At 40.6% G+C, this 27,104-nt stretch overlaps 1 protein-coding gene across 1 annotated transcript in view; it reads left to right on the top strand.

Annotated features, from left to right (window-relative positions):
* The window catches only part of STAB2 (stabilin 2), a 114,693-nt gene that overhangs the window by 53,276 nt on the left and 34,313 nt on the right, over positions 1-27,104 (top strand). The window contains exons 27-45 of the mRNA XM_018559668.1: positions 3,502-3,597; positions 4,016-4,063; positions 5,109-5,245; positions 6,420-6,534; positions 7,136-7,213; positions 8,631-8,729; positions 9,016-9,123; positions 10,535-10,666; positions 11,151-11,279; positions 13,481-13,540; positions 14,019-14,114; positions 17,025-17,220; positions 18,797-18,892; positions 19,599-19,644; positions 20,527-20,603; positions 21,096-21,221; positions 23,860-23,933; positions 25,680-25,751; positions 26,091-26,210. Of these exons, the coding sequence (XP_018415170.1) occupies positions 3,502-3,597; positions 4,016-4,063; positions 5,109-5,245; positions 6,420-6,534; positions 7,136-7,213; positions 8,631-8,729; positions 9,016-9,123; positions 10,535-10,666; positions 11,151-11,279; positions 13,481-13,540; positions 14,019-14,114; positions 17,025-17,220; positions 18,797-18,892; positions 19,599-19,644; positions 20,527-20,603; positions 21,096-21,221; positions 23,860-23,933; positions 25,680-25,751; positions 26,091-26,210 (1,905 nt within the window). The remainder of the gene's footprint in view (positions 1-3,501; positions 3,598-4,015; positions 4,064-5,108; positions 5,246-6,419; positions 6,535-7,135; positions 7,214-8,630; positions 8,730-9,015; positions 9,124-10,534; positions 10,667-11,150; positions 11,280-13,480; positions 13,541-14,018; positions 14,115-17,024; positions 17,221-18,796; positions 18,893-19,598; positions 19,645-20,526; positions 20,604-21,095; positions 21,222-23,859; positions 23,934-25,679; positions 25,752-26,090; positions 26,211-27,104) is intronic.

Here is a 27,104-nt window from a genome sequence, read left to right as displayed (position 1 = left end):
CACCTGAGAGCTGGACAGAGAGATGTACAAGGGCTCTGCATCTCCCCACCCAGCTCTTAGCAACCAGGGATGCTCTTGCCAGCGTCTCTGTTTGCCAGGAGTTCGGTGGGACAGGTTGCTGGATGGGGAGATGTTTATGGCACTTACACATCTCCCTGCCCAGCTCTTAGCAATCTGGGACGCTCTTGCCAGCGTCCTGCCGAGCTCCAGGCAACCAGCGACATCACTGGTTGCCAGGAGCTCAGCAGGACACTGGCAAGAGTGTCCCAGGTTCATAAGAGCTAGGTGAGAAGATGTGTATGGCCCTTACACATCTCCCTGCCTAGCTCATAGCAACCTGGGACACTCTGACCGAATAGGGGGTGGCAGACACAGTGCAAACAACGTGCAGCACTGCGACTATGTTGTTCTGCCTGCCGCCCCTCCACATGGCCCAAAGAGATGCTGCCTGAGTCAATAACCTCAGGCTGCCTCATTATAGGGAGAAGCACTGTTGCAGATAGCTGGAAGCAATGTAGTTGTTAATATGATCACTATGTGCATTACTCAAACAATCCCCAATGTATCCAGTTTGTGACTGTGCTGTCTAAAAAGTAAGCAAATAAGTGTCTCTGAATATAACAGATATTTTTACAACCATCACCTGAATTTTCTGATATCTGGATCTTTATTGAACTTTTGGGATGGAACAGATCACAGACTTTTTCCCTCTAAGTCATGCTAAGCCTTATGGGACTTGTAGTTCTACAACAGCCAGAGTGCCAAGGTTGTCTATCCCTACTCTGTTATCAACGCTATATATCCATACATCTGCCTTATTACAGTTTATCCTATTTATCTATATGTTCTCTAAGCTCTGCATCAATGGCTCCTTCTGATAACTGAAATATAGTATTTTATGAAAAAACACAGCTATTGTTTATGATATGCAATGCTTTAACGAACTACATGTTTTTTATCTATAGTTTACATATACATTAAACCTATATGGTTATTGATGAGCTTTTACACTATCTGGTACATTATGAATTTTAGAAAAGTGTTCATTTGGAAAAAAAGTTATTGTAAAATACAAGTCTGAAATGCTAGTTTCTTCCTAGCCATTTGCTGCTTGTAAGTGTTTTTTTTATAGATCGGTCTAAATATTTTACTTACAGATATATGATAATTATTCAAAGTTCTGTCATGTATTTTACTTCACACTTTTTACAGAGTGATTGTGAGTGCAATAATGGATTCCGCGGTGATGGGATTCAATGCGAGTCTGTGAACACTTGCCTAGAAGAGAAGGACAAGTGTCATGCACTGGTAAGCTTCTTGAATGGAAGCCTGTAGTGAGAGAACATGAAGGCTGCCATTGCTGAACTCTTTGTAAAAATAAGAGCCTGGCTAGGAATGACTCCGAAAGGGTTTAAACCTGGCTGCCTCTGGCTTCAACCCTTTCTGAGTCAGCACACTGTATCCGCATATTGGTTTCACTGACGCCGAAAGTTATGAAGCCATTTGTTTAGCATGACAACCAGGCAACTAGAATTTTCAGAAGTAGGGGTCAGCAGTAGCATCCTATATAGACCCTTAGTTCCAGGTTCCTTCAAAGATTTATAGAAAAGTATACTTGTACACTTTGTGTTGATTATAATGAACATTTTAATGTGAGTTTTTTTGGCGTGCCACTTTTAATTTATATTATTGTAATAGGGCAGTCTCCTTTATTTGGGTTGATATTTGATCCACCAAACTCCAGACCAGAATCCCATTAAAGGAGAACTATGAGGTTAGTGCTTTTCACTCACCTCATAGTTCTAGCCGACCTGTGACAATGAGACTGTCACAGGTCTGCTCAGTAGATCGGGAAGTGAGCGAACACATACCGACGTTCGCTCACTTCTTGATCCTGTCACGGCTCTCTGCCGTGACAGGGGAGGGACTGGATTCCACCCTCCCCGCTCCGATCCTCCATCGCTGACTGGTGGAACGGACGGGGGAGGGGGCGGGTACAGCTGGCTCTGCCTCTACATAGGCACTCACACATGCAGCTGGGCGGATCCAGACATAATTGTCGGGATCCGCTTCAGCTGCGGTGTCTCAGTATACCGCGAGCTGCAGCTCGCGGTATACTGAGCTTAGGGTGAGGGGAGGATGCTAGTTTGTGTCCTCCCGTTACCCTTAGGAGAACTATGGGGAAAAGCCCTAACCCCATAGTTCTCAGTGGGTGCTGGTATGACCTGCAGATGGCGATGCGTAAATTACAAGAATGTTGAAGTCTCCCACACTCCAAGGTCAAATATGCTGAACGTCTTTGTATTAAGACACTAGGCAATCATGGTGACACAGTGCAAAAAGCAATGTTTTGGAACTGAACATAGTCCCTTCATCAGGCAAACACGTTGCTTCTTGCACTGTGTCAACATGATTGCCTAGCATCTAAAAAAAAAAGACATTCAGCATATTTGACCTTGGAGTGCGGGTGACTTCTTCAAGATCCTTTATATAGGGGTCTCAGATATAATTTTGTAATGTCCGTAGTTTGGTTAATGTTGGATGTATCCATTTTGTTCTGTGGTGCATAATAGAATATATTATAAACGGCAATCTCCGTGTGCTAGAGAACGTGGTGGGTGGAATACTAATACATGTGGTGTATAGCTCAATTCTGTTGTAATACAGAGTCATCAGAGTCATACCAGTAGAGGTAGCTGGCAGCCAGGCAACTAGAATTTTTCAGAAGTAGGGTTTGGGCTAGAGTTTTGGCCTCCAGAGAGCACACATCCACCCATGTCTACTGCATTCCTAGCAGTCACATACTGCATAAGGCTACGATTAATATGTATTATATTATATAATTATTATTATTATTACTATTATACAGGATTTATATAGCGCCAACAGTTTGCGCAGCCCTTTACATTATAAGGAAGACTTTACAATTCCAGTACAATTCAAGGCAAGATGCTAAGGAGGGCCCTGTCCGTGAGGGCTTACAGTCTAAAAGGGAGGGGCAAGTGATGCATTAGGAGGTATAGAATATAATATAGAATATAATTCTATTACAGCTCAGAGTGCAGTCATATAATAAATAACATTGGAATTCACCAATAACTTTCCAATATTATCAATAATCTGAGAAAAGTTTTGTTGATGGAGTGGACATTTTATTGGGTTTTTGAGTAGCGCCTCGCTGATAATAAAACAGGTTCAAGTCCTCCTTGAGCTTTTGAGCTGTTTTAAAGTCCATTTTAACCTGCTGAGCAGTGGGTTTATGTGGTCTCTGATGTGAGCTTCCGCATCTGAATGGAGTTTTAAAAACCGTGGAGGCCAAAGATCCATTTTTTCTTACGTTCAGCACACCTACCAATAACAAAATTCCCCTAAAAGTTTAAAACTCCTATAAACTCCAATAGATGAACCTGTTAAATAGGTATTTATGATGGTTGCATCACACAGGAGATGTAAAGACTGTCTGAATTGTACCATGCCATGTTTTTTTTTTTCTTGTTTCAGGCTACATGTGAGAAAGTAGCCTCAGGATTCTGGGATTGTGTGTGCAAAGAAGGATATCAAGGAGATGGGAAAATATGTTATGGCAATGTTGCTGACGTAAGTATTTTCACAATCACACAGTAAAGTAACTACTGTGCTCACTGTATAAGCTTCTGTTCACACCTCTGTGATGCGACATCGCAGAGATGCTGCAGGGTGCATTGTGGGAGGGTCAACCCATTAATGTAATGTAAATTGCACGCAAAGAAGTATAAGCACCTATTAAAAACAAAAAAACATATTGCATCACACCACATTGCATGGTAATAAGTTTCCATGTGATATGATGCACATGCAATGGCTAGATGCCTTGGGGTGCCATTAAGAAAGAACATGCAAGACAGCATTGCTCCCACATCACAAAGATGTGAACAGAGCCTAGGTTTTGTTGGTTCTATAGTTATTTGTTGCTATAGAAACCAGTCCTTAGCAGTGATTGTTTTACTATATCTTATTTATTTTATTATATTTCTAGGTGATTGCATTACTCCCACAAGCCTCAGAGTTTCAAAAGTGGATTGAAGTAAGTATTAGATGCTAAATAATCCTAGACAGTTTTAGAGTTGTATAAGCAAGGGAGGGAAGTCACTACAAATAATGTGGAAGCTGAATGCATAAACTGATTAACATTATTTATAATGCCCTTAGGCATACATATTCAGGCTTAATCTGCAACGTAAAGATGTACTCCAGACAAATATCTAAATACATAGGTGAAATACATATGAGAGCTGTTTTACCTTGCAAAATTATTTTTTTTTCTATCCATCCAGTCCTGAACTTTACTCACACACAGCCACACAATACAGCCCTATCTAGCCGGGCAGGGGACCTGATCTTCCTCTGCTGCAGCTTCACTTTCACTAACAGGACTCCTCCCCTTCCCATCCTGTGACTGGACAGTGAAATGAGAAGCACCACACTGATGAACTCATCTCTCTGTCACTCTCTGCTCTGTTTCTATCAGCATGCTTCTTGAAATGCAGCGCATCCCTCTCTTCCTTTTTCTGAACTCTGCTGTTCAGGGATTGCAAGAGGCTGATACCAAGTTCAGGTATTTAGACTGCTTGCTTTAAAAAAAATAAATTTAGGAATTTATTAATGATTACAAAGCTGCATTATTTTGTGCCTTTTATATCATCCTGGATTTCAGCTTTAAGGTGCTGCAGAAACACAGCTTTGATTCAAACAGTAGATAATCTTGAATTGTCACCCAGAACAGAAGACTACAGGCATAATGTATTAATGTATATACTACAAAATGGAGGTATTCCTCCACAGCCACCAATCAAATTTGAACATTCAGGGCATTATGCTAGTTAATGGCTGAGTAGAAGTAACTCCAGTTCTTAATAAGAACACATTAATACATATAGCCAATTATATATAAATACTCAACCAAATATGTTATGTTACTGACAACAATTCTGCTTCCACAGAGAGAACAGCCACATACATAACCATCCTTTATTGAGATAAACGTCCAAAAAGGTTGTCATAGGCATTGTGCAACGCCTTATTATACATATTTGGATGCCACCCCAATGTAACTATATTTTCTTTTACAGGACCCAGTTATAAAATCCTTGATTTCACCATCTTCCAATGTAACTGTGTTAGTCCCATCACAAAAAGCATTTGAAAGTATGAGCGAGCAAGACAAATCATATTGGATGAAGAAGGATAAAATGCCAATCTTACTAAGGTAAATCCACAATTCTGATATCATGTCTATTATGTTTCATGTCTTTAAATTCATATATCTCCTCCCCTCATTGCTAATGCAGTCAGATTTCTTTGTATTCCTTATTACCTCTTTAATGTGGAAGCATGAGGAAGTTCCTGCAGGAACTTTGGATGCCAACTTTGACAAAGTAATTTCACAATCCTGTCGTTATCTGCCTGATTTAACTAAAGGAGTAGAGCATGTTCACTATGCGAATTGAATTTTGGTGGAAATATCCAGTTGCTTGCAAGGAACTTTGTAAAAACAGCATTTTTGCTTGCACATGATTGGATGATGGAAGTCAGCTTGGAGGCGAAGCTCTCCTAAGTGGAAATTCCTTTACAAAGCGAAAGTTCGCTATGCAAAATCAACATACTTTACTTCTTTAGTAAATCAATGCTATACTTTTATTCTACAATGTCTTTTTGGTGCCTTTGATTCACCAGAATTATATTTTAATTTCACAGTATTATAAAAAGTGAAAGAATAACTACCCTACTAAATGTTCCAGCCAGTAACCTGTCTACTTGGGTTTCAAGCAAGAAAATGTTGTCCAAAGCTACAAATATAATACAGGTTCTGGCACACAGCTTCATGTTCCGCTAATATGTTTCAGCCACACATGGCCTTAGTCATAGCTAAGACTAAGGTCATGTGTGGCTGAAATGCGTTAGGGGGGTGAACTGTTCATCTGATATTTAATAAGAGATTGGAACATGGAACCTGTATTATGTTAATTGTTTTTCTGAGGCTTATGGAACCTTTCCTGAGAACCAGTGGTTCCCAGTACATGCACAATATCTGGCTACAGGTTGAGCAGGTTTCAAATGCTGTTTTGTGTTGTCAAAATCTGCCATTTTCTAGCTGTAATCTGATAGTGAAAGTTAATGAAGTGAAAGTGACCATGTGTAACTGATGAGATTAATGTTAATTTATCTTGATCTCCTCTCCGTTAATGCTACAGCGACCAGTCACAATTAATTGTAAAATCAGTGCCAAGTGAGGCAGCAAGCTAGTGTGCAGCAAAAGGAGGAATTCTCTGGAGTAACTTCAGGGTGCCAGAAGCTCTGGCTATAAAGACCAATGTAATATTACACCCAGGTTGCTGCCATCAGTTCTATACTTTACCAAAGTAATATTTTCATCCTTTTAGGTATCATATATTATCAGGTGTCTTCAGATCTGATGACATAAAGAACCTATCTTCATCAGACATGTTGGCTACCTCTCTCAAAAATAATTTTCTCAAACTTTCTAAGGATAATGGGGTAAGTTATAAAATGCTGGAAAGTTTTATGATAAGCCAAATATGTGTAATCATAAAATATTTATAGTGGAAATTGATTTATTTTTTCAATTAATTTTAATAGCCCAGTGTTATAAATATTATGTAGGACAAAATCACAGGTACATTTGTCATTTGCTGTTTACTAAAAATGTCATATTTGTTTTATTACTCATTGAACTGTTCAGTAAAAATGCCACTACTGAAAAGTCCAGGAAAGTTACAAGATCCAGCGCAGTTCCATCAGCTGCAGGCCAAGAGCTTTTACAGGGTTTATGGAAACTTTGAGATGCAATAAAATATCTGTTTTGGTTTTCAGTAGGGACAAATTATTCCTTGTAAAATGTAACACATCTAGTGCTTTTATAGCGCATCAGTAACTCACAAACTGATTTTACTAATGCTTTCCACAGCTTACGTCTTGGTCATCACTAAACTGTATACAGTGAGCGATGAAGGCAAACATAATGAAAATAGATTTTTGGTTTACATACACTTTAAATATACAGCAATATACATAAGAGTACATGTGTTTTATGAAAGTTCTGGACTGAAGAATATGTACTTTTTTCCTCTACTTCCAGAATGTTACAGTTGATGGTGCTAACTTTGTTGTTGGTGATATAGCAGCTGTCAATGGAATTGTGCACCTTATTGACAAGGTAAATTTCTTTTTTATTAGGCAGCAACAGAGTATCAGGTAGCTGCCGAAGTACAATTATGAACTAGCTAACGACATGTCACTGTGTAGAACTGTCACTGAAAACTCACAAGCCACGATACCAGGGGTAAGCAACCTCGACCCTCCAGCTGTTGTGGAACTATAAGTCCCGTGAGGCATTGCAAGTCTCTCATAGCCACAGGCATGACACCCAGAAGCAGAGGTATGATGGGCTTTGCAGGTTCAGCACAGCTGGAGTGCCAAGGTCTCCTACTCCTGCACTATACTTTTATGCTTACATCAGTTTTACATGTTTTGGTAAACACTACTGAGTTCCGTTTACGTATAGGAAAATCTTGTAATAAGTGTGGCTTCAGGGCCCATTCACGCCATGTCTGGAACATATGCGGTACGTTACATTTTTCTTCTGCACCAAAAATGCATCCCAATGCATTTGTATGTGGTTTTTGGGCTCTGTTCACACCAGTCCAGTCCGTTCCAGTGCAGGAAAAAAAATGCTGCATGTCACATTTTTATTGCACTGGAACACACCGGAACGCACCCGAACGCGTCACAAACGCATTGCACCGGAACACAACAGAAGCTATGACATGGAGCAGGAAGAGATTGTTTTGCATAATGACATTACCCCCCCAGAAAAAAATCGCACTGGAGCGCGTCACACACACATAACAGTTTATATTTGCAGAAACGCGTGCAGATCTGGTCCGGACATGGTGTGACAGGGCCCTAAGAACTGACCTGTATCATTCTGATTTGCTGATCTACATACTCATGCTCATCTGCATATAGCAAGTGTAATAGAAGAGGCCTGGGCTGTAGTTGTTAAAATTCTACACCCCCTTAATGGACACAATTTTGTTTATTGGAATACCATGCCTTTAACAGGCATACATATGGTAAAGAATTTAAATATAAGGAGCTGTGTACGTCACCTACTTATCATCAGCATGTAAGGGTGAGCTCTAACACAACATGGCTTTTCCTAATTTTGAACTAAAGTGGAACTCAAGCCAAACTTTTTTTTCTAGCTTTGGATAGCATGGAGAATGGCTGTCAGGATTGTATTGAGGTCCTTCCAGTTGGTGAGCACTGTCACCAGCACTGAATGTGATGAGAAATTCTAAAATTTAACATCTGCCACGCAAAAAGGAGTATAGTAGGGATACAGATTCCAGTAATAACAGCCTAAGGTGGGATTTGCCCTCCTTTGGCCACATGTCTCCTCACTTCCTGTTTCTATAGTACAGAAAGTAAAGGGGAATCTACCAGAGGTGGATAAAGACAGGAACAGAGATCTTCCATACTTCTATAGTGCTAAATATCTCGGTTATATGTATACTGTATATGTTTGTCAGGATATTACACATGTAAATAGGTATTTCTGCATTTTGCAGGTATTGACCCCAGAGCGGCTCCTTGCTGGTGTAATGCCTGATCTTATGACCAGACTTGATCAGATGCCGGATTATTCAATCTTCCGTGGATACATAATTGTAAGACATAAGTAGTAAGCTCTTTGGGCACTATGTTTAAACTGGCAACTGGAAAGGAACATGATGGTGTTGGCCATAGGAACCAATCAGATCTAAGCTTCCATTATAGCTGGATTCTTGATGGCAACAACTCTATGTTTCCTTCTTTGTTCCATATGAGGCTCATCCTAATCAGTTAGACTGAAATAGGAGAGAATGTATTACAACTGTTACAAGCAACTACCAGTGTTCCAATTAAATGTTCAGTAATACCACAGTAATGATTCTTTTTTTTCTTTTCTTTCAGGAATATAAACTAACTACATTAATTGAAGAATCAGAGACTTACACAATATTTGCCCCACATAATGATGCAATCAACACTTACATTCGTAGCAAAACCCCAGCCACTCTGGTTTGTATTTATGAATTCATTTTACAATGTTAAGCTGATATGGGAGCCATGCTCGCACATTGTGGCTTTAAAGTGGAAATTTGCCCTGAAATGACACATATGTGAGTAGGTATATTTTCATTGCAGAAGATACATACTATGAAAGGAATTGATCAAAACTGGACAAAATCTACAGCAGTTGTCTATGGCACCAATCAGCTTCTCTCTATAGTTTGTTCAGTTAAACTTTGAAAATGAAAGAGAGAAGATGATTAGTTGCAATGGGCAACTGCTCGAGATTCTGTCTGCTCCAGTTTTGATAAATTCCCCTCCCTGTCTTTTTGCAATACAGGCTTCTTACCGTCCTCCTTGTAAGATGGGTTAGAATGCACACTGAGCTGCACATGCGCTGCTCTATGTACTTTCTCGGCACACCTTTGTGCTGGAATAAATAAATATATATAAGGTACATTACACCATCGCAAATGAAGTGGTCAAAGAACTCAGACAAAGCAAAGGAAAAGATGATTGGGGGTGGCACTGGCAAGGGAGCTGGTGGACGTTGTATCACTCAGGGTGGGGGGGTTGTACCCGTAGACAAAATCTGGAGCAGCTGTGCATGGCAACAAGTTGGCATCTAGCTTTCTTTTTCCAAGCCTAACCAAACAAAACTAAGAGAGAAGCTCATTGGTTACTATGCGCAGCTCCATTAGATTCAGTCTGTTCCAGTTTTAGTAAACTGGCCCTTAAAATATGTTCTGACAATTTAAAGTCGTTTTTGGTAAGACTCTTCCATATTTTGGCTATTGAAATAAATATAGAAATTTGTAGATTAGCCACTAGAGGGAGCACTTGGTGTCTCAGTGCCCATACAACTGTTTAGATAAATATTGTTTTCAAATAATTGAGTGACTTAGTGGTTCTGCTTTACTGCTCCTTCCTGCAATGAAAGTCTATGTAGCACTGAGAAAAAGGAAGCAGAGGCTGCACACATAATGACAAGCTGCATATAGAAAAACTGTTTTTAAAATATGAACAAACACTGATTTAATTAACTAATCCATTTTTACATGTACACCTAAAAAAAGATTGAAATACTATACATTCTCTTTACATAAATCTGTGATGCAGCATCAGGGATTTTGTGATGGTAGATTTGTTGGAGAATAAAGATTCAATGCACTATTGGGAAATGAGGGATGGTATCAGGCAGTAAATATAGGAGAGAGTAGCATACCAGATGAGCAAAGCAGGGATGCAGATGAGAATGGTTTTTAGTAAGTTTGAAGCTAGTTTTAGAGAAATAAAATGATTACAGAAGAAAAATTATAACAGTAATAATATTGGTATGCGACTCTTGAGAGCAATAAGAGGTTAATAGCTATGAATGTCTCTCTAAACCATTGTATTGTTTGTTTCCTGATGGTATCAGGATGAAGACACCATGCGATATCATATCATACTGGGACAGCAGCTGATGAAGAATGACATGCATGATGGCATGCATCGGGAAACCTTGCTCGGTTTCTCATTCCATGTTGGCTTTTTTACGCGTAATGGCGAGGTAATGGCATAGAAATTGCAATATATTAAATGTACGTTCTTGGGTTAAGCTGTGCCTTAAATGGCTTTTTAGACCTGTCCCCTGTCCCTGTCATATCATACTGGGCCAGCAGCTGATGAAGAATGACATGCATGATGGCATGCATTGGGAAACCTTGCTCGGTTTCTCATTCCATGTTGACTTTATTATGTGTAATGGCGAGGTAATGGCATAGAAACTGCACTATATTAAATGTATGTTATTGGGTTTAGCTGTGCTTTAAATGGCTTTTTAGACCTGTCCCCTGTCCTGCCCTGCAGGATAAATTATAACATTGCAGCAATGGTGAAGCTCCAATGAGCTCTGAATAAATGCTATAATATACAGCAGAAGTTATAAAACAGTAACTAGTGTAACATGACAGTGTAAGCATCAATGTGTTTGTGAAGCTATTCTTCGATCTGTATGAAGGAAATAACCAGTGAGTTTTCTTTTCTTCCTTTAGGTCTTTGTGAATGATGCACCACTGAACTACACCAATGCAGCAACCGACAAGGGAGTCATTCATGGGATAGGGAAAGTTTTGGAGATCCAGAAGAACAGATGCGATATCAATGATACCGTTGTTAATATGGTAAAAACTTTTAACTTACAGCTGGTCACAGCAATACAATAATTACACGTCTGGTACTACTGATGTAACTATAGACATAATAGGTCCTTGCTGTTGTTAGGGAGCTCAGCTGCCCAGCGAACTTCATTCCTTAAATACATCATGGGTTAATATGTTCCTTTGACTGGCTACACAATAGAGCAGGCGTAGGCAACCTTGGAATGCTAGCTGTGATAAAACTACAAATCTTATCATGCCTTTGGAAGTCATATCTGTGGCTGTCATGTCTCATTGGAATTGTAGTTCTTTAATAGCTGGTGTGCCGACGTAGCCTACCCCTGGATAGGATAGAGTATCAGTTGTAATGTAATTAGGATTCAATTAGGGGGTGATTTGAATTTCTTCACTATGGGGTCTTCTTGTCATTTCATGTTATGTCTGGAGAGATTTCCCTTCACTCCCTTTCCTGCAAAGGGACGCAGACATCAGAAAAATAAACTGACAGCAGATTGAACCCTCCCCTACGCCTTTACATACACTTTAACTTCTCCAGGACTGGTGCTAGGGGGTGTGCACCCCCCTCCCTCTGCTGCCACCAGCTATCCCGGGCTCTGCTGTCCCCTGTGTGGCCCCAGGATCGGCACAGCAGGTCTGTGTTCTTCAATCGGAGGGAGATCAGCACACTCCCAGCAGCTGAGCTCACCTCTGATAATTGAAAGCGGAAGCAATGTACAATACGCCACTTCCAGTTTCAGGCTGTCATTTCTCCGGCTGTTGTAGCCGAAGAAGAAGCTGATGAAGCAAATCTCTGCTTCATTAGCTTCTTTAGGAGTCCCCAAGTGACATTAGGGGTCTTATAGACCCCTAATGTCTCCATGAAGACTACCAGTCACATCCTCTTTATCTATCACATCCTATTATCTTCTTAACGCATCCAGTGGTCTAATCACAGACACTCCCAGTTTACCTGCCCTGGGGACCTGATAATTTTTCCCGCTCATTATCTCTTTGGGGACAAGACCCCTCAGTGCCCCTGTGTAGTTCCAATGCCTCATGAGAAAACCACGCTGCTGAAAATGTGTCGCTGCCACCACTAAGAAGTGTCAACGTCATGTAGGCAGTGACGTGGACACCCGAAGAAGGATCCCTCCAGATGTAAACAGAAGAAGAGAGAAGACTTGAACCCATATGTCACGTGACTGTTGCTTTAGGTTAAAGTGACACTAAAATCAGGAGATAAATCTTAAAAATACATTCAAGTACCTCTTAACAAAAAATGTATCTTATTTGTGTGTCACTGGGCTGTAGATCCTCAAATCATCTCTGAATTGGAGCTGACATTGTCCTTCCTTCTGGAGGGTAGCTACTTTTGTTTGCCATTTTGTGTTGTACAGCAGCCACTGCTCCAAGCTCGCTCCTGTGATGGACTATAATTTCACGTTTAGTTTACTAATTTGTATTAAGATTGTAGTCAATCACGGGAGTGAGCTTGGAGCGGTGGCTACTTAACAACACACAGGGACCATGGGGAACAAAAGTAGCCACCCTCCAGAAGGAAGGACAGGGTCAACAAGAATTCAGAGATGATTTGAGGATCTACAGCTGTGTGCTATACACACAAGATACATTTTTGTTAATAGTTATGGTATTTGAATGCATTTTTAAGATTTAACTTTTGAGTTTAGTGTCATTTAAGTATAGAGTGCTTTTAGATTTTTTTTATGCCAGCAATTGTTAGGGGGTAGGGGGTCAGAGGGGAATCTTATTTTACCCAGAGCCGAACTTTACCTGATAGTCTTGTACTCTGTTAATGAACTGTATACAAGGTGTAGATCTGCTGTAAATACCATAGAAAAATATATTCTTAACAATTATTCACAGTACCTGCTTCTCTTGAGATAGTCCATATGCCGGTTTGTGTCTATTGGTTATAATTAGAGGTATAACAAATGAGATCATTGTCACTTGCTATTGTTTATATAACTATATGAGTGCACGCATCCTGGTGGACTTTAATCTATTTTTCTTGCATTGTCTGCTCATGGTATTAATAACTTGAATGAATATGTACAATGCTTGCAGTAAATGGAATCTCTTTAAATCAGACTGTTTGTGATCTATATATGTAAACCAACTCTCTATCTAGGTTTTTTTAACCATTTTTAACCATTTAAATCCGATATGTGATTGATAGTATTTTGTACATAAATTTTTCTTTCCAGAGTAAATGTGTAGACTGTTTATCTGCAGCATCAGCATGTGAAGGAAATACAAGCCCAATGGTAAGTGTACAGAAAATGTTAGCGTAGTGTTTTCATTCAATTGAAACGTTGTAGCATTCAGAGATGACCAAAGCATCTAAATACTCTTATGATGATACTATGTGGGGAATTTATCAAAACTGGAGCAGAGAAAATCTGGAGCACCTGTGTGTGGCAACCAGTCAGCTTCTATTTTCATTTTCAAAGCCTAACTGAACAAACTGAAGAGAGAAGCTGATTGGATACTATGCACAACTGCACCAGATTCTGTCTGCTCCAGTTCTGATAAATTCCCCCCTATGAGTAAAAGCTAATTTTAAAGTCGTTGGTAAATGACCCCAAATGGAATTCCCTATGAGCCAAGGAAATAATTTAACTCATACCTTTGGATTAAGGTACCCAGCACCAAGCACACCTGTTGACTGTCAGTTACAGGAAAAGCAAATATGCTTGATTAGTGGTCAGCATGGCTCCTAACTGTTTTTCCGATATTTTGCAGCCTGGTATAAGAAAACATTGTGTGTACTCAAGGTACAGCCTGAGAAAGAAAGTCTTATTCATTGGATGTCAGGTCTCCTGTGTTAGAACTGTAATTGTGAGTATACCTTATTTTTATTTTCATGTCAGCAATTGGTGCATGACACTGATGCAGATTTTTCTTTTAAAGGGGTTCTAAACCCTCCGGTTGTTTTTGCCTATATCTACTGCTAGCAAGCAGTAGATATAGGCAAGAAGTGTAAAAAAAAAAAAAAAGAAACGCTTAAAATCATTTAAAACTTACCTCGTTATCACCGCTCGTTCCCGCGACGAGAATCAGGAACTGCTCGTACGGCCGCAAAGGATCTTGGGGCGGGCGCCTGCGCAGTTCCGATTCTCGGCCGGGAGACGAGCAGAGACGCAAGGTAAGTCTATGGACGCGTGCACCCGCCTGCGGACACCGCTGGATTGGAGAGACAGGGCAGTCAGCGCTGGATCGGAGTGACGTCACACCGCTGGAGGGACAGATGAAAACATGGGGAAAGAAGAGGAAGATCAGAAAAAGAGACATCATTTAAGGTAAGTGCTAACATTTACATAGGGGGGGAGGGAAAAAATAATTTGCCTTTAATGTCACTTTAATGAACAAGTACAAGAATCATATGTTTTTTGTAACATAGTGAGTTTCTCTAAGACATTCCATCTCCAAAACAATTTGGGAAAATGGTAAAATTAGTCTAATTGGTTTGTATCATTAAAAGTTGAACTCCAGGCAGGTGTAAAAAATCCAAATGAATGCAGCTCTATATTCATGAATGCATCATTAAGTGTATTTTTTTTTTAAATGTAAGCAGTGTACACGAAGTACCTGAATGTGACTTGCTATTAGCCTCCTGCAGTCCCCCTATAAGAAAGCTCAGACTGGGAAAGGGAGAGGTAGCACAAGGAGCCAGCCAGTTGTACCACAAAGGGGACATGCTTATAGGAGGAGAAAGCAGAGAGAGAGATATTAGCATATTGGTGTGCTGCTTTTCCGTTCAGTGTCCAGTTACAGGCTGGGGCACAAACAAGTGTTACTGAACTACAGCAGAGAAAAAGCAGAACTCCTGCCCTGCCAGACAGTAAATCTATAAAGTATTTGGCAGGTCAAACAACTACCTTATAGGTATTTATTTGGTGTATTTAGTTGCTTGTCTGTAGTTCAGCTTTAAAAGGTCAGTCCATCCAAAGCTGCTATTTAATTTTTGGTAGATGCTGGAGAGTTAAGCCACCTGAAAGTTCCTTATATCTCTTTAGGATTCTATTGGAGAGGTATTTGTACATGAATTCCTGGGTCTGCTCACCATAGTCATTATGGGGGCTCCTACTGCTTGTTGGGTCTGGTTTTTTTTTTCTACTGTGGTGAATGTAACAGGAGGTGCTAAAACACACAAAGGTAGGCAGGAACATTTAAACCTCCCAGGGGGGACAGAAACAGACTTGGAAATTATAACAAGGAGATCTCAAGATACATAAGGAGGTGACTCAGCCAACCACGCTTCACTTGCAGTTAACATCACTTGGGGCAGATGGACACTTTAATAGAGCACCCCATTCTACAGACCCAATAGCTCCATTGTCCAGTTCTAAGTACTTCAACCTCCATTCCTCTACATGAGAAGATTCTTCATAAACCATTGTCAGGAAGTCCAGGGCATTGATTTACTAAAGGCAAACAGGCTGTTCACTTTGTAAGGGAATTTTCCCATAGTTTGCAAAGTGATTTTCACCATATGCTAAAGAATACCCAATCACGTGCAAGGAAAATGAACATAAAAAAAGAATTCTGGGACACGAAGATATATTGGAAGTCGCCAAGCCATTGCATGTGCATTGCACCACAACACATGGCAACCTTTACCATGCATTGTGGTGTGATTTTAAAAAAAAAAAGGTTTATGTGCCTCTTTGAATCCAATAAGATGCAGTAGCCAGCCCATTCAAATGGATGGGCTGCCCTACCACAGCCCTTCAGCACACCTGTGATGCCACATCACAGTGATGTATGTGATACCTTAGAAAGTGACTGAAACTTGACTATAGGGTCTTGGTTGTGATATTTGAGAATTAATTCATTCCCAGTACAATGTAGCTAGATTGGTCTGTGGTGGCTTGTTTAAAAGCTATTCTACTACTTGTTAAGAATACATAAACATTTTAATGTCCATAATCCAGGCACAGGTGCATTGTAAGGTGAATTATTATAATGAGAGCCAGAACAGTAAACAAATTACTATGCGTTACATTTAGGGGTCTATTCACTAAGCTGCCGAGGGCAGTCGAGTGAATGACCGATCTGAAGTTGTTCGGCTATTCACTTCAGGCTGGTACGGCTGAAATCAGCCGTACATGATGTATCGGCATTCGGCTCGGCTGTTCTGCTCGGTCCATCAGAGGGACCGAGCAGAACAGAAAAAGAGTGAAAAAAGTAAAAAAAGTAAATAGAAAACGATTGTGCGGAGCTAGCAGTAGCAGTAGTTTCCTATTGTCCGGCGGCTCTGCTGCTGTAAAAGAAAAAAGAAAGAAAAAACTCTCCCGGGCGCTTTGGGAGCCTCCCACTCTCGGCCTTCGGCTCGACTGAGCCGCTCGGCCATGATCGGGAGCTGTACAGGCTATTGTGAACTGAAGGGGTCCTGGGGCCGAAGCTAGCCGAAGGATCGGCCGAAGCTACGGCCAGATCTTTCGGCAGCTTCGTGAATAGACCCCTTAGTGTACAGCTACACAGTGCAAACTAAAACGTATTTGAAGTACATGGAATAAGAAGTCTATTTCCATGACATGGCATATGAGTGAAATTTAGCTATATATGTACATATCAAAGACTTTGCACTTTTTATTCTAATAGCTTTCCTGTTCCTGGTGCTGCAGGACGTGTTTACACTTTAATCACATGAACAAAGACAGGACACTTGTTAGGCCAATGTTGTCTGTAATGCATGATTTTAGATTTTTGTAAGCCCCCCTAATCTTATTGTTTCATTAAATGCAGACCAAGGAGTGCTGCTCTGGATTCTATAGCCAACAATGCCTGTCTTGCCCAGGCAAATCTGGAAAACCATGTTTTGAAAATGGGAAATGCCTTGATGGTGTTAATGGCACTGGAGTATGTCAGTGTGATGAGGGCTTCACTGGAACGGCTTGTGAAAGCTGTGTGACAGGGAAATATGGACCACGATGTGACCAAGGTACTTTGTTAATATAAGGTCATATGTAATGTGACATTACTGGTGAAAACTGTTTTACACGTATATGAAACATAAGCGACAAACATTTAATTCAAAGCAAATTGATGCAGCGCATAAAATTAAAAAAGATCTAAACTCAATTACCTTAATCCCATATTGTATGAACTTTAACACTTTAATGTCATTTCAAAAGCTTTTTTAAATTATTTGAAATCTTTAGCTTTTAATAAAGGAATCACTGATGATGCCATGAAGGTCCTTGTTCAGACAACTTCTGTTAAGGTTGGTCATTGTCACGGGTGGAATGTACAGGTGGCCATTCCTACACATTGCACAGGTCCACTGTTGTCATTACCAGAACGTCAGTCCAAAGCAATGATGTGCAACTGACATTAGAGCAAGTATACGTAGACAGGAAGTGGCTGAAAGATAAGATTGCCAGATTTTCAAAATGATAGGTGGGGATGGCCTACCGACCACTCCCACTTTTAACCATGCCTTCCTCCATGTGTAACCACACCTCTCAAAATCACACTCCAATTTTTAACAGGAAGTATGCCTTAAAGGTATAAAGAAGAAAAATGCTATGTGCATACAAAATGTTGCATGTAGCGCGCCACCTGTTGATTAATGTTATGCACATGCAATGTCAGGCTTACCCAATAAATTGGGTGTCACTTCATTGTGCATGGCTTGTAGTGCAAGAGTAAAATAAGCCCCAGCATCAGTGCCATTGGCAGCAATCATAACCCCCACCCCCTCCTGCCAACATCCATGTATGCCTTAAGCCACAGCTGCAACTCATCACCCTGTCCAACTGGTCCCCCATTTCTCCCAGTCTCCCACATCCTCGCCTGGATATGCATGCCACCCTGATAGCTTTTTTACCTCTGTCCTCACCTGCCATGATGTACCCAGCATGTCAGAGTCCCTCTCCCCAGTCTACTCACTTTTAGTGTAGACCCAGTCATCAAGCCTGCAGTTCTGGTAATTGGGTTGCCAGAAGCTGAAGAGAAAACAGCAGCCAGACACACAGCACAGGAGATGGAAGAGGCCAAGAACAGAAAAGTCCCAGTACCGCTTTAGTTAAAGGACTTTGTGGTGCTGGAGGACTTGGTCATGTGGTAGTTGACAGCCATGGAATGGCTGGGCCGGGTGTGTCCTCTAGGTTTCCAGTATTGTAAGACCACTATAATACCACAGGCAGGCCTGGCTCTTAGGTATGCACAGCCACAAGGGACATTTTCAGGGATGCTTGTTTTCAGGGGGTAGGCTACTCCAAACGAGGACTGTCCCGGGGAAACGGGGACAAATGGTAACCATAATGAAAGAGTCTGGAAAAGATCAAAAATAGTATTTCATGGGTAAACGTTAATTTTCTTTCAATTTACAGAAGAAAAATCCACATGGAATCCTAAAATGGTTATAAGGTTCTGGACCTACTACAGTGACATATGTTTACATATCAATTAGCAAATATCTCTGTAGAATATTAAATTAAGTTTATTAATAACTGATTTGTTATAGTTAATAAATTGAGATACAGTATTAGTAATTGATTTGTTGTTGTGTTTAGGATGTGCCTGTGTCAATGGAAAATGCAGTGAGGGGATAACTGGTGATGGCAGCTGTGAGTGCAATGTTGGCTGGAGAGGAGTTAAATGTGACACAGGTAAGTTTAAAGATGGCAGTCCCTTATCTGCAGCAGCCATGGGAATATTTAAATGCTTTACTACTATGATCTAAGTAAGAATATACATGCCCATTGGTTTTATTCTAAATCAAGGTTGTTTAGTTGTCTGTGATGAAAACCCTTTGGGTGTCTGTACACCCCACCATGTTAAACACCATACAACATATTATTTCACAGCCATCTTCAACCAGAGCCAGTGCCATTTAGCATCATTTTTTTTAAATTCTAGTTTTATTAGAAGAAATTGGCATATATCATTGTGCATCTTACGTTCTCGTCTCTCTAATATCTTTCGTTGTTTATGGGAGGGATACATGAACTGAACACAATGGACATTGTGCAGTTGATCTATACTGAGGATTTCAGGTTAGACATAGATGATGTCTCACCTTGATTCAAATCCAGCCTGCAACCTAGATGGATGCCTCAATGCAAAGAGTTTGCAATTATTCACTATACGTTTCTGAAAATAGATTTATACTATGGCACTTTGAACGTGCTGGCATGTGTACAGGTAACAGCTGTGGTGCTATACAAGTCATTATAGAAAGATTGCATTAATGGAATATATACATAACCATATACATCTATTCCATGTATTGTTTGTGATGGTTTGTGGTACTGTTTATATATGGGATATATCTTATGAAAATATTTACAGCTTGTTTTATTTTTTTCCTTACAGCAATCACAGACGATAAATGCAGTAAAACCTGTCACACCAGTGCAAAGTATGTTTTTTCTTTTTTATTTATTATTATTATTAAATCCTAATGATATATTATTTACTTTGTGGTGATATATATACATTGCCAAATCCCCAATCAAAGATCCATTTTAAAAGATAACTTTTATAACCATCTATATAATGGCAAAATTTGCAGTAGTGTATAAAAATGTTAGTCTGCGCATAGGGAAGTTTTCCCCTTAATTGGGCAAACTAGTTAGAAGCCAATAAACCTTTCAGATCCTAAGTGGTTGGTATAAGTTACTGCACTCTGCACATTAATGTTTTCGGAGCGGGGAGGGGGGAATCCAGTCCCTCCCCTGTCACGGCAGAGAGCCGTGACAGGATTGAGATGTGAGCGAACGCCGGTATGTGTTCGCTCACTTCCCGATCTACTGACAGTCTCATTGTCACAGGTCGGCTAGAACTATGAGGATGAGTGAAAAGCACTCACCTCATAGTTCTCCTTTAAAGTTCTTCATTAAATAAGCTCAATCATTTTCTATACTTAGATATGGCAGTAATTATTGTTATGCTACCTGTCATCTTAAGGTAAACCTTTCACAAAGCTGGCCAGTACAAACTGAGCATTGGGTGATAAATTGCATTAGCAAAGAAAACTACATGACAATCAGTAGATCCAAAGAAATGGGCAGCTGCAGGTATATGCAAATCTCAACCTTTACTTAAATGTATTGCTTTCTCTCAACTGATACTCCCTATTGGTTAACAGGGAGACAGGATTCCCATGCCAGTATGCTTACACTACCACATGGAACTGTTTGTGTTATATAACTTTGATGAGTTAGCCCCTTATAACGTTAGACACTTACGATGACAACCAGTCTGGTTTGTTAGGTCATTCTGATTTCTTCTATTCTGTCAGCTGTCTTGAGAAAGCAGATGGTACTCCTTACTGCCAGTGTGCCTCAGGATTTGAAGGAAATGGCACCACCTGTACAGGTCAGTTTAAATCCTCCATTTAAAAAAAGAGTTTATAGTTGATCCTGGAACTGCAGCTAAAATTAAATCGTTATAGTCCACCCTGGGGAAAACTTTTTTGTAAAGCCGGCTATACACAGCTCATATTTCAAGCCGTGGGTGGCCCGACACCCCCCGGCTTGACAAACTTAGATTGAAAAATTAAAGGAGTGGGTGAAAACAAGTTGGCTGAACAGTGACTGCAGTCATTCAGCTGAAGTCACTGTTCATGTATCCTGCGCGCTTTGGTTGCGCTCTGTTAGAATACAATAGCTGGAGCCATAGATTTGTCCATGGACACGGGGGAATCAAGGGAAAACATGAGCTGATTGAGAGAAACCTTTACGTGTATGGCCTGCTTTAGTTTTGAATAGTTCAACACAAGTTGCCTCTTACCTTTTCTTATGTGATTACTGCAGAAATCTAGTAATTCAGCAACAACATAACAAAAGTACCATTTTCTTTTTACTTTAGCTGTTAATGCCTGTGCAATTAGTAATGGTGGGTGTTCAGTATATGCTGAATGCAGAAGGACAACCCCAGGAAACAGGAACTGCATATGTAAACAGGGCTATGCCGGAGATGGAATAGTGTGCCTTGGTATGTATGTACAGGAACATAAGCATTTATGTTATATTTATTGTGGATTAAAGACATAACCAGAAAAGTTGTAATTTGCATTTAAATAAAAAGTACAGCAAGTGTCTTCTTTGCTATAGTTTCTTGCTTATGTATAAACTCAAAAGCAATTGGAGGAGTTGTCACAAATATGTGTGTGTGTAAAATATATATGTATATATACTGAATATGTATGTTTAATTTCAAATTAAAACTCAGGATGAATATATCTCAATGCTATCTGCGTGATATGGTCTGCTTTACAACCTGTTATTTTATTTTATTTTTCCTATTAGTAACTCTGTAAAACTGGCTATTGTCTCTTACCCTAACACACTACGCTTCCGGTAAAATGATTGTCAAGTTCCATTGAGAGGTTCCATCACTGTATTGTTATGCACTGTTTGGCCACATGCCCAAATGCGCATATTGCGCCACGCTTACTCAAAGGCACCCCGACCAGGGGACCAACTCTCCCCCCCCCCCCGTACCCCTACGTCTCCTGTCCCCCCCCCCCTTTACCTTGGATATCGTATGTAGTGTGATTGTCTTAATGTATGCTCACTGTATTGTATGTATGTCTTTTGTTATATTCTGAAAACTTTCAATAAACATTTTAATATGATAAAATAGCCAATAGCAGTCTGGCTATTGCTCCTGGCTGCTTACATCCGCCTGTGCAAGCTAGCTACCAGGAGAAGGGAGCCGCACGGAGTGGGATTGGGGGTTGCGCCGTGAGAGGGGGCTGATGGGGGGTGCACGTAGCTGGTCTTGCCTAGGGTGCAAAATAGTCTAGTACCGACCCTGTATGTACGTATGTATATACTGTATATACAGTATATATATTAGAGCTGGTAATTATTAAAATTGTCCTTTTCGATTAATCGAATTTTTTTTAAATCAATTAATCGACTAATTTCGATTCATTATAACGCACATACAGAGGGGGGTCTCACCAGGGCTTTGAGGGGCTTCACCAGGGTAGCAGGGCTCTGTGGGATCTAACCAGCCTTGTTAGAACAACAAGAGGGCACAAAACTAGGTCAGCTGACTGCCTGGACCGAACATATCAGGGAAGGTGACAGGAACAATAAATATATATGTATAATGTACTTACTTATGTGGGTCTGGGAACCAGATGTGAACCGGCCTGTGAGGAGGATGAGGATGTCCAGAATGTATGTTGAATGTCGGCAGCCTCAGGCAATATATCAGCCGCCATTCAACATACATTCTGGACATCCTGATCCTCCTCACAGGCCGGTTCACATCTGGTTCCCAGACCCACATAAGTAAGTACATTATACATATATATTTATTGTTCCTGTCACCTTCCCTGATATGTTCGGTCCAGGCAGTCAGCTGACCTAGTTTTGCGCCCTCTTGTTTTTCTCTTTGGTTTTCACATCCGATGCACTCATGAACCAGGAGACTCACCGGCCCAAGTGATTCCGTTCAGGTAACGAAGGGAAGTGGGAGGAGTCCGGTGACGTCACGGACATCGACGTCAACGGACTCCTCCCTCCTTCCCGTCGTTACCCATCACGGACAACTACACCACCCGACTCCTCCCCCCTTCCCTTCGTTAGCCGACAGAGCCACTCGGGGAGGGGGGGAGGAGTCCGGTGACGTCGATGTCCGTGACGTCACCGGATCTCCGACGGAAGACCCGGAAAGCCGGCGGAGAGGTGAGTACTTTGATCGATCAAAGACATTAACGATTAATCGACGGATTAATCGTTAATTTCCACACCCCTAATATATATATAAACATTTTTTGTAGTTAAGGAGCTTAAGGAAGTATATATGAAACCGACATTAATGGAGAACCATGAGGTGAGTGATTTTCACTCAACCTCATAGTTCGAGCCGACATGTGACAATGAAACTGTCACACGTCGGCTCAATAGATCGGGAAGTGAGCGAACACATACCGTCGCTCGCTCACTTCTTGATCATGTCCCTGCAGAGTGCCATGACTGTCATTCATGGCGCCCTGCAGGGATTCCCCCCTCCCCGATCCTCCATCGCTGACTGGTGTAACGGACAGGGGAGGGAGCCGGTACAGCTGGCTCTGCCTCTAGTTAGGCAGAGCCCGCTGTCACTCACGCAGCTGGGTGGATCTCGACAGCATTGTCGGGATCCGTCCCGGCTGCGGCGGGCTCAGTATAACGCGAGCTGTAGCTTGTGGTATACTGAGCTTTGGGTCACGGGAGGGCGCTAGTTTGTATCATCCTCTTTAAGTCCAAAACGTACTCAGCTCAATGAAAATGTATTTTCAGTGAGCTTATATTTTGAGTTACTATTCTAGTGTTTACCTTAAACTAATTATTTGCTATGGCTTTCCCATTTTACAAGCTTGCTGTGCACTATTCTTGTTGTTACATTAAATATAGAGATTTCTAAATTAGAAACAGGGAGTGCATTGTTTTCAGTTAGTTGGAGAACAGACTTTCATTGTGATAAGGTAGCAGTGAGCAGATGGTAAGCGATTAGCATTTAATATATTTCTAGGAGCCAGACGTTAATCAGGTCAGAAATGAGGTCTAATTTTAATCCAGAAGATCCAATTTTATTTGTTATGCAGTCTTTAAAACAGCTGTTTTCTTATGTTTCCTAGAGATCAACCCATGCATGGAAAATAATGGTGGATGTGATCTTAATGCTGAATGTACCAAAACTGGCCCAAATCAGGTAAACACACCCCTTCAAGATATTATGAACCAATCAGAAAACAAGAAGTTGAGGGCTTAACATGTATTAAGTGCTCCACTATTGGTTACATAGTATATAGTTACATAGTATTTGAGGCTGAATAAAGACATTGGTCCATCAAGTCCAACCTATTAGGATCTCATTCTAGGAGTACCCGTACCCCTGTATATTACGGTCCCTTAAGAAATCGTCCAAAAGTTTCTTGAACAATTCCACATTATTTGCTGAAATCACCGCCTGTGGCAGTGAGTTCCAGACCCTAACTGATCTTACTGTGAAGAACCCCCTTCGCCCCTTGTGCTGGAATTTTTTTTCCACCAATTTTAGGTGATGGCCTCTAGTTTTTGTAACGGAGTTAATTTTAAACAGTTTATCGCTAATGTTGCTACCACCATTAAACATTTTGTACATGGAAATCATATCCCCCCTTAATCTCCTCACCTCTAATGTGAACATGTTTAAATTTATTAGCCTCGTCTCGTAGCTCTGGTCCTCCATACCCCTAATTAGTTTGGTTGCCCTTCGCTGGACTTTTTCCAACTCAAGGACATCTTTTCTTAGTACTGGTGACCAGAACTGGACCGCGTACTCCAGATGAGGTCGAACCAATGATCTATAAAGTGGCAAAATTATAGACTTGTCCCTGCAATACATCCCCTTTTTAATACAGGACAAGACCCTGCTAGCTTCCCAAATATTCCCAATAGGTTCCCAAATATTAAAGCAAAACAAGAATGCTGCTTTTTTTTAAAGAAGAAACAAGATACATCTCTTAGGCCTGGTTCACACCTAGGAGTTTTTGAGCAGTTTGAAAAGTGCTTTTAAATACCCAACACAAGAAATCCCATAATTTTCAATGGCCCTATGGTAGGTGTGAATGAAGCCCAAGATAGCGAGGGAAAGGATTCTGTCGGGTTTTCATTGCTGTCTGTGGGGATTCTCTCCCTTTTTCTGTCCTGGTGACACCATGGGGTTGAGTTGCTAGAGGCTTTGAAAGGGAATTTTCCTTTAGCTTAGTAAATGGGGTGAAAATTCAAAGAATACCCAATCATGTGGAAGGAAAATTAAATACCATTATTTTTTTCTTGCACATGAAGGATGTCCGCAGAGCTTCACATCATTCAGTAAGCCAAGGGAGAATTCACTTGCAAAGTGAACAGCCTGTTTGCCTCTAGGGAATCAACACCATGTGTGTCAGGGTGACACAGTAACAGGAAGTAAGGGCAAATAACCCCCACAGGGGACCCAGACAGCAAAAAAACTAGAGAGAGGTTTCAACCCTTCCCCACTCCTGGAGCTGGGGTAAGGCTGGGTTCACACCTAGGCGTATTGAATATGCGCGATTCGCGGTAAAAAAAAACGCGCGACAAACGTGCGTTTCCGTGGGCTACTTGGCTGTATCCCAATGGAAACGCGAGACCAAAACGCCCCAAAGAAGTACATGTACTTCTTTGGGCATAGGCCGTTTTGTATTGCGTTCGGACGGGCGGAAATACGGCAAGGTGTGAACCAGACCCATTGAATACAATGGGATTTAGATGTTTGAGCGTTTTGTAGAGCGTTCGTCGAGCGTTGAACGCGCTACAAAACGTTCAGGTGTGAACCAGGCCTAAAGTAACTTGCAAATAGCAAATTAAGGTAAAATAAAAATGTGGCAACACCAAAAAAAACACAGTCACTATTTTGCAGTTCATTGTAGTGGTAAATTATTGTTTTCTCTTTTAGTCTGCCTGTAATTGCTTACAAGGATATAGTGGAGATGGTAAACAATGCAAGCCTATCAATCCATGTTTAACTGTGAGTACGTTTTATATAATTATTTTGATAAATTCTATATTTTTTTACAGCTTACATTTTATTTACTTTTTTTATTGTCCTTAAAATATAAATGTCCTAGAGAGAAAAAAGTAATGTATTAGTCTGATGTCTGATTAGCATCTACAACAACTTTTAGGATGATGCTCAAGAAACAGATTTAGCTCTTACAACATTCCTATCCCTCGTAGATTTGGATATACTGATTATAGTAATGTTTTATTAGCATAGCTATTTTTTTATTATTTATGTATATGCAGGTGATTGCTTTATATGTTGTATACATTTCATACAAAATATTTTTTGTTTATGTTTTTAAAGAAAAATGGTGGTTGTAGTGAGTATGCCACATGTAACCATACTGGCCCAGCAGAAAGAACTTGTGCATGCAAGTCTGATTATATCGGAGATGGTATAACCTGCAAGGGTAACATCTATGAGGTATGTAGTCTACACAATTTCAATTTCATAAAAGATCTTTTAAACAATTACACAAACACAGGGTCGTAACTCCAGATTGTGGGAATTCACTGGTGACTTCTCCGTCGCCTCTGGCAGTGTCACCTGGGATAATACTGTAATTGATGTGAACATAAAGTGTGCCTCAATCACGTATAGATTGCAGAAGAGTTGCCCACCTAGTCAATACACGACTAGGAACCAGTGTTGTGAACATAAGTTCCAGGAGAAAGGAAGACGGCAGTGCAGGGAAGTACCTTTCAGCCCTAATATTCTGGTTTACTATTCTCTCTTAGCAGCTCACTGATTGTTTTTAGCATCATCTGATCTTTTTAGAAGTATAAGATGAATGTGCTGAACACGGTCTGTAAAAAGATTATTGTAGTAGCAATATTATTACCCGTAAGAATTTTATATGATAATACATAATTGATCTCTAACTCTTGAACAAACCTTTTTAAGCTATGACTTTTTTGCAGAATTACAGACCTGTTTTGTCAGTTTTGGGGAGGCACTTTTGGAATTTTTACAGCCTCCGGAAGACTGTTTTAGGCGGGGTTAATTTTACAGTGCTGTCTGGGCTGCAGCAGACACTCTGAGGGCAAAATATCTACTCCAAGATTGGGAAAAGACTTTATGACAGATAAATACTACTGTACAGAGAAAGAAAGGCAGAGCTGTGGCTATTGACATTCCCGACAATTCATCCTCTGTGTCTGAATTCAGCTCTTCTTTACTGAAACATTTCTAGACAGCCAGTCAGCATCAACTGCAGCCTCTCCAACATCTAATGATACAGTACAGGATCAGTGTTTTCTTTACATGAAAGTAGATTTTCAATACTTAATTTGCCTCAACAGCTGCCTAACTGGGACC

Source organism: Nanorana parkeri, unplaced genomic scaffold (assembly GCF_000935625.1).
Source record: "Nanorana parkeri isolate BGI_ZX_2015 unplaced genomic scaffold, ASM93562v1 scaffold411, whole genome shotgun sequence".
NCBI classification, from domain to species: Eukaryota; Metazoa; Chordata; class Amphibia; order Anura; family Dicroglossidae; genus Nanorana; species Nanorana parkeri.
Note: the sequence above shows the minus strand (reverse complement) of the source record. Positions and strands in the feature narration are given on the sequence as shown.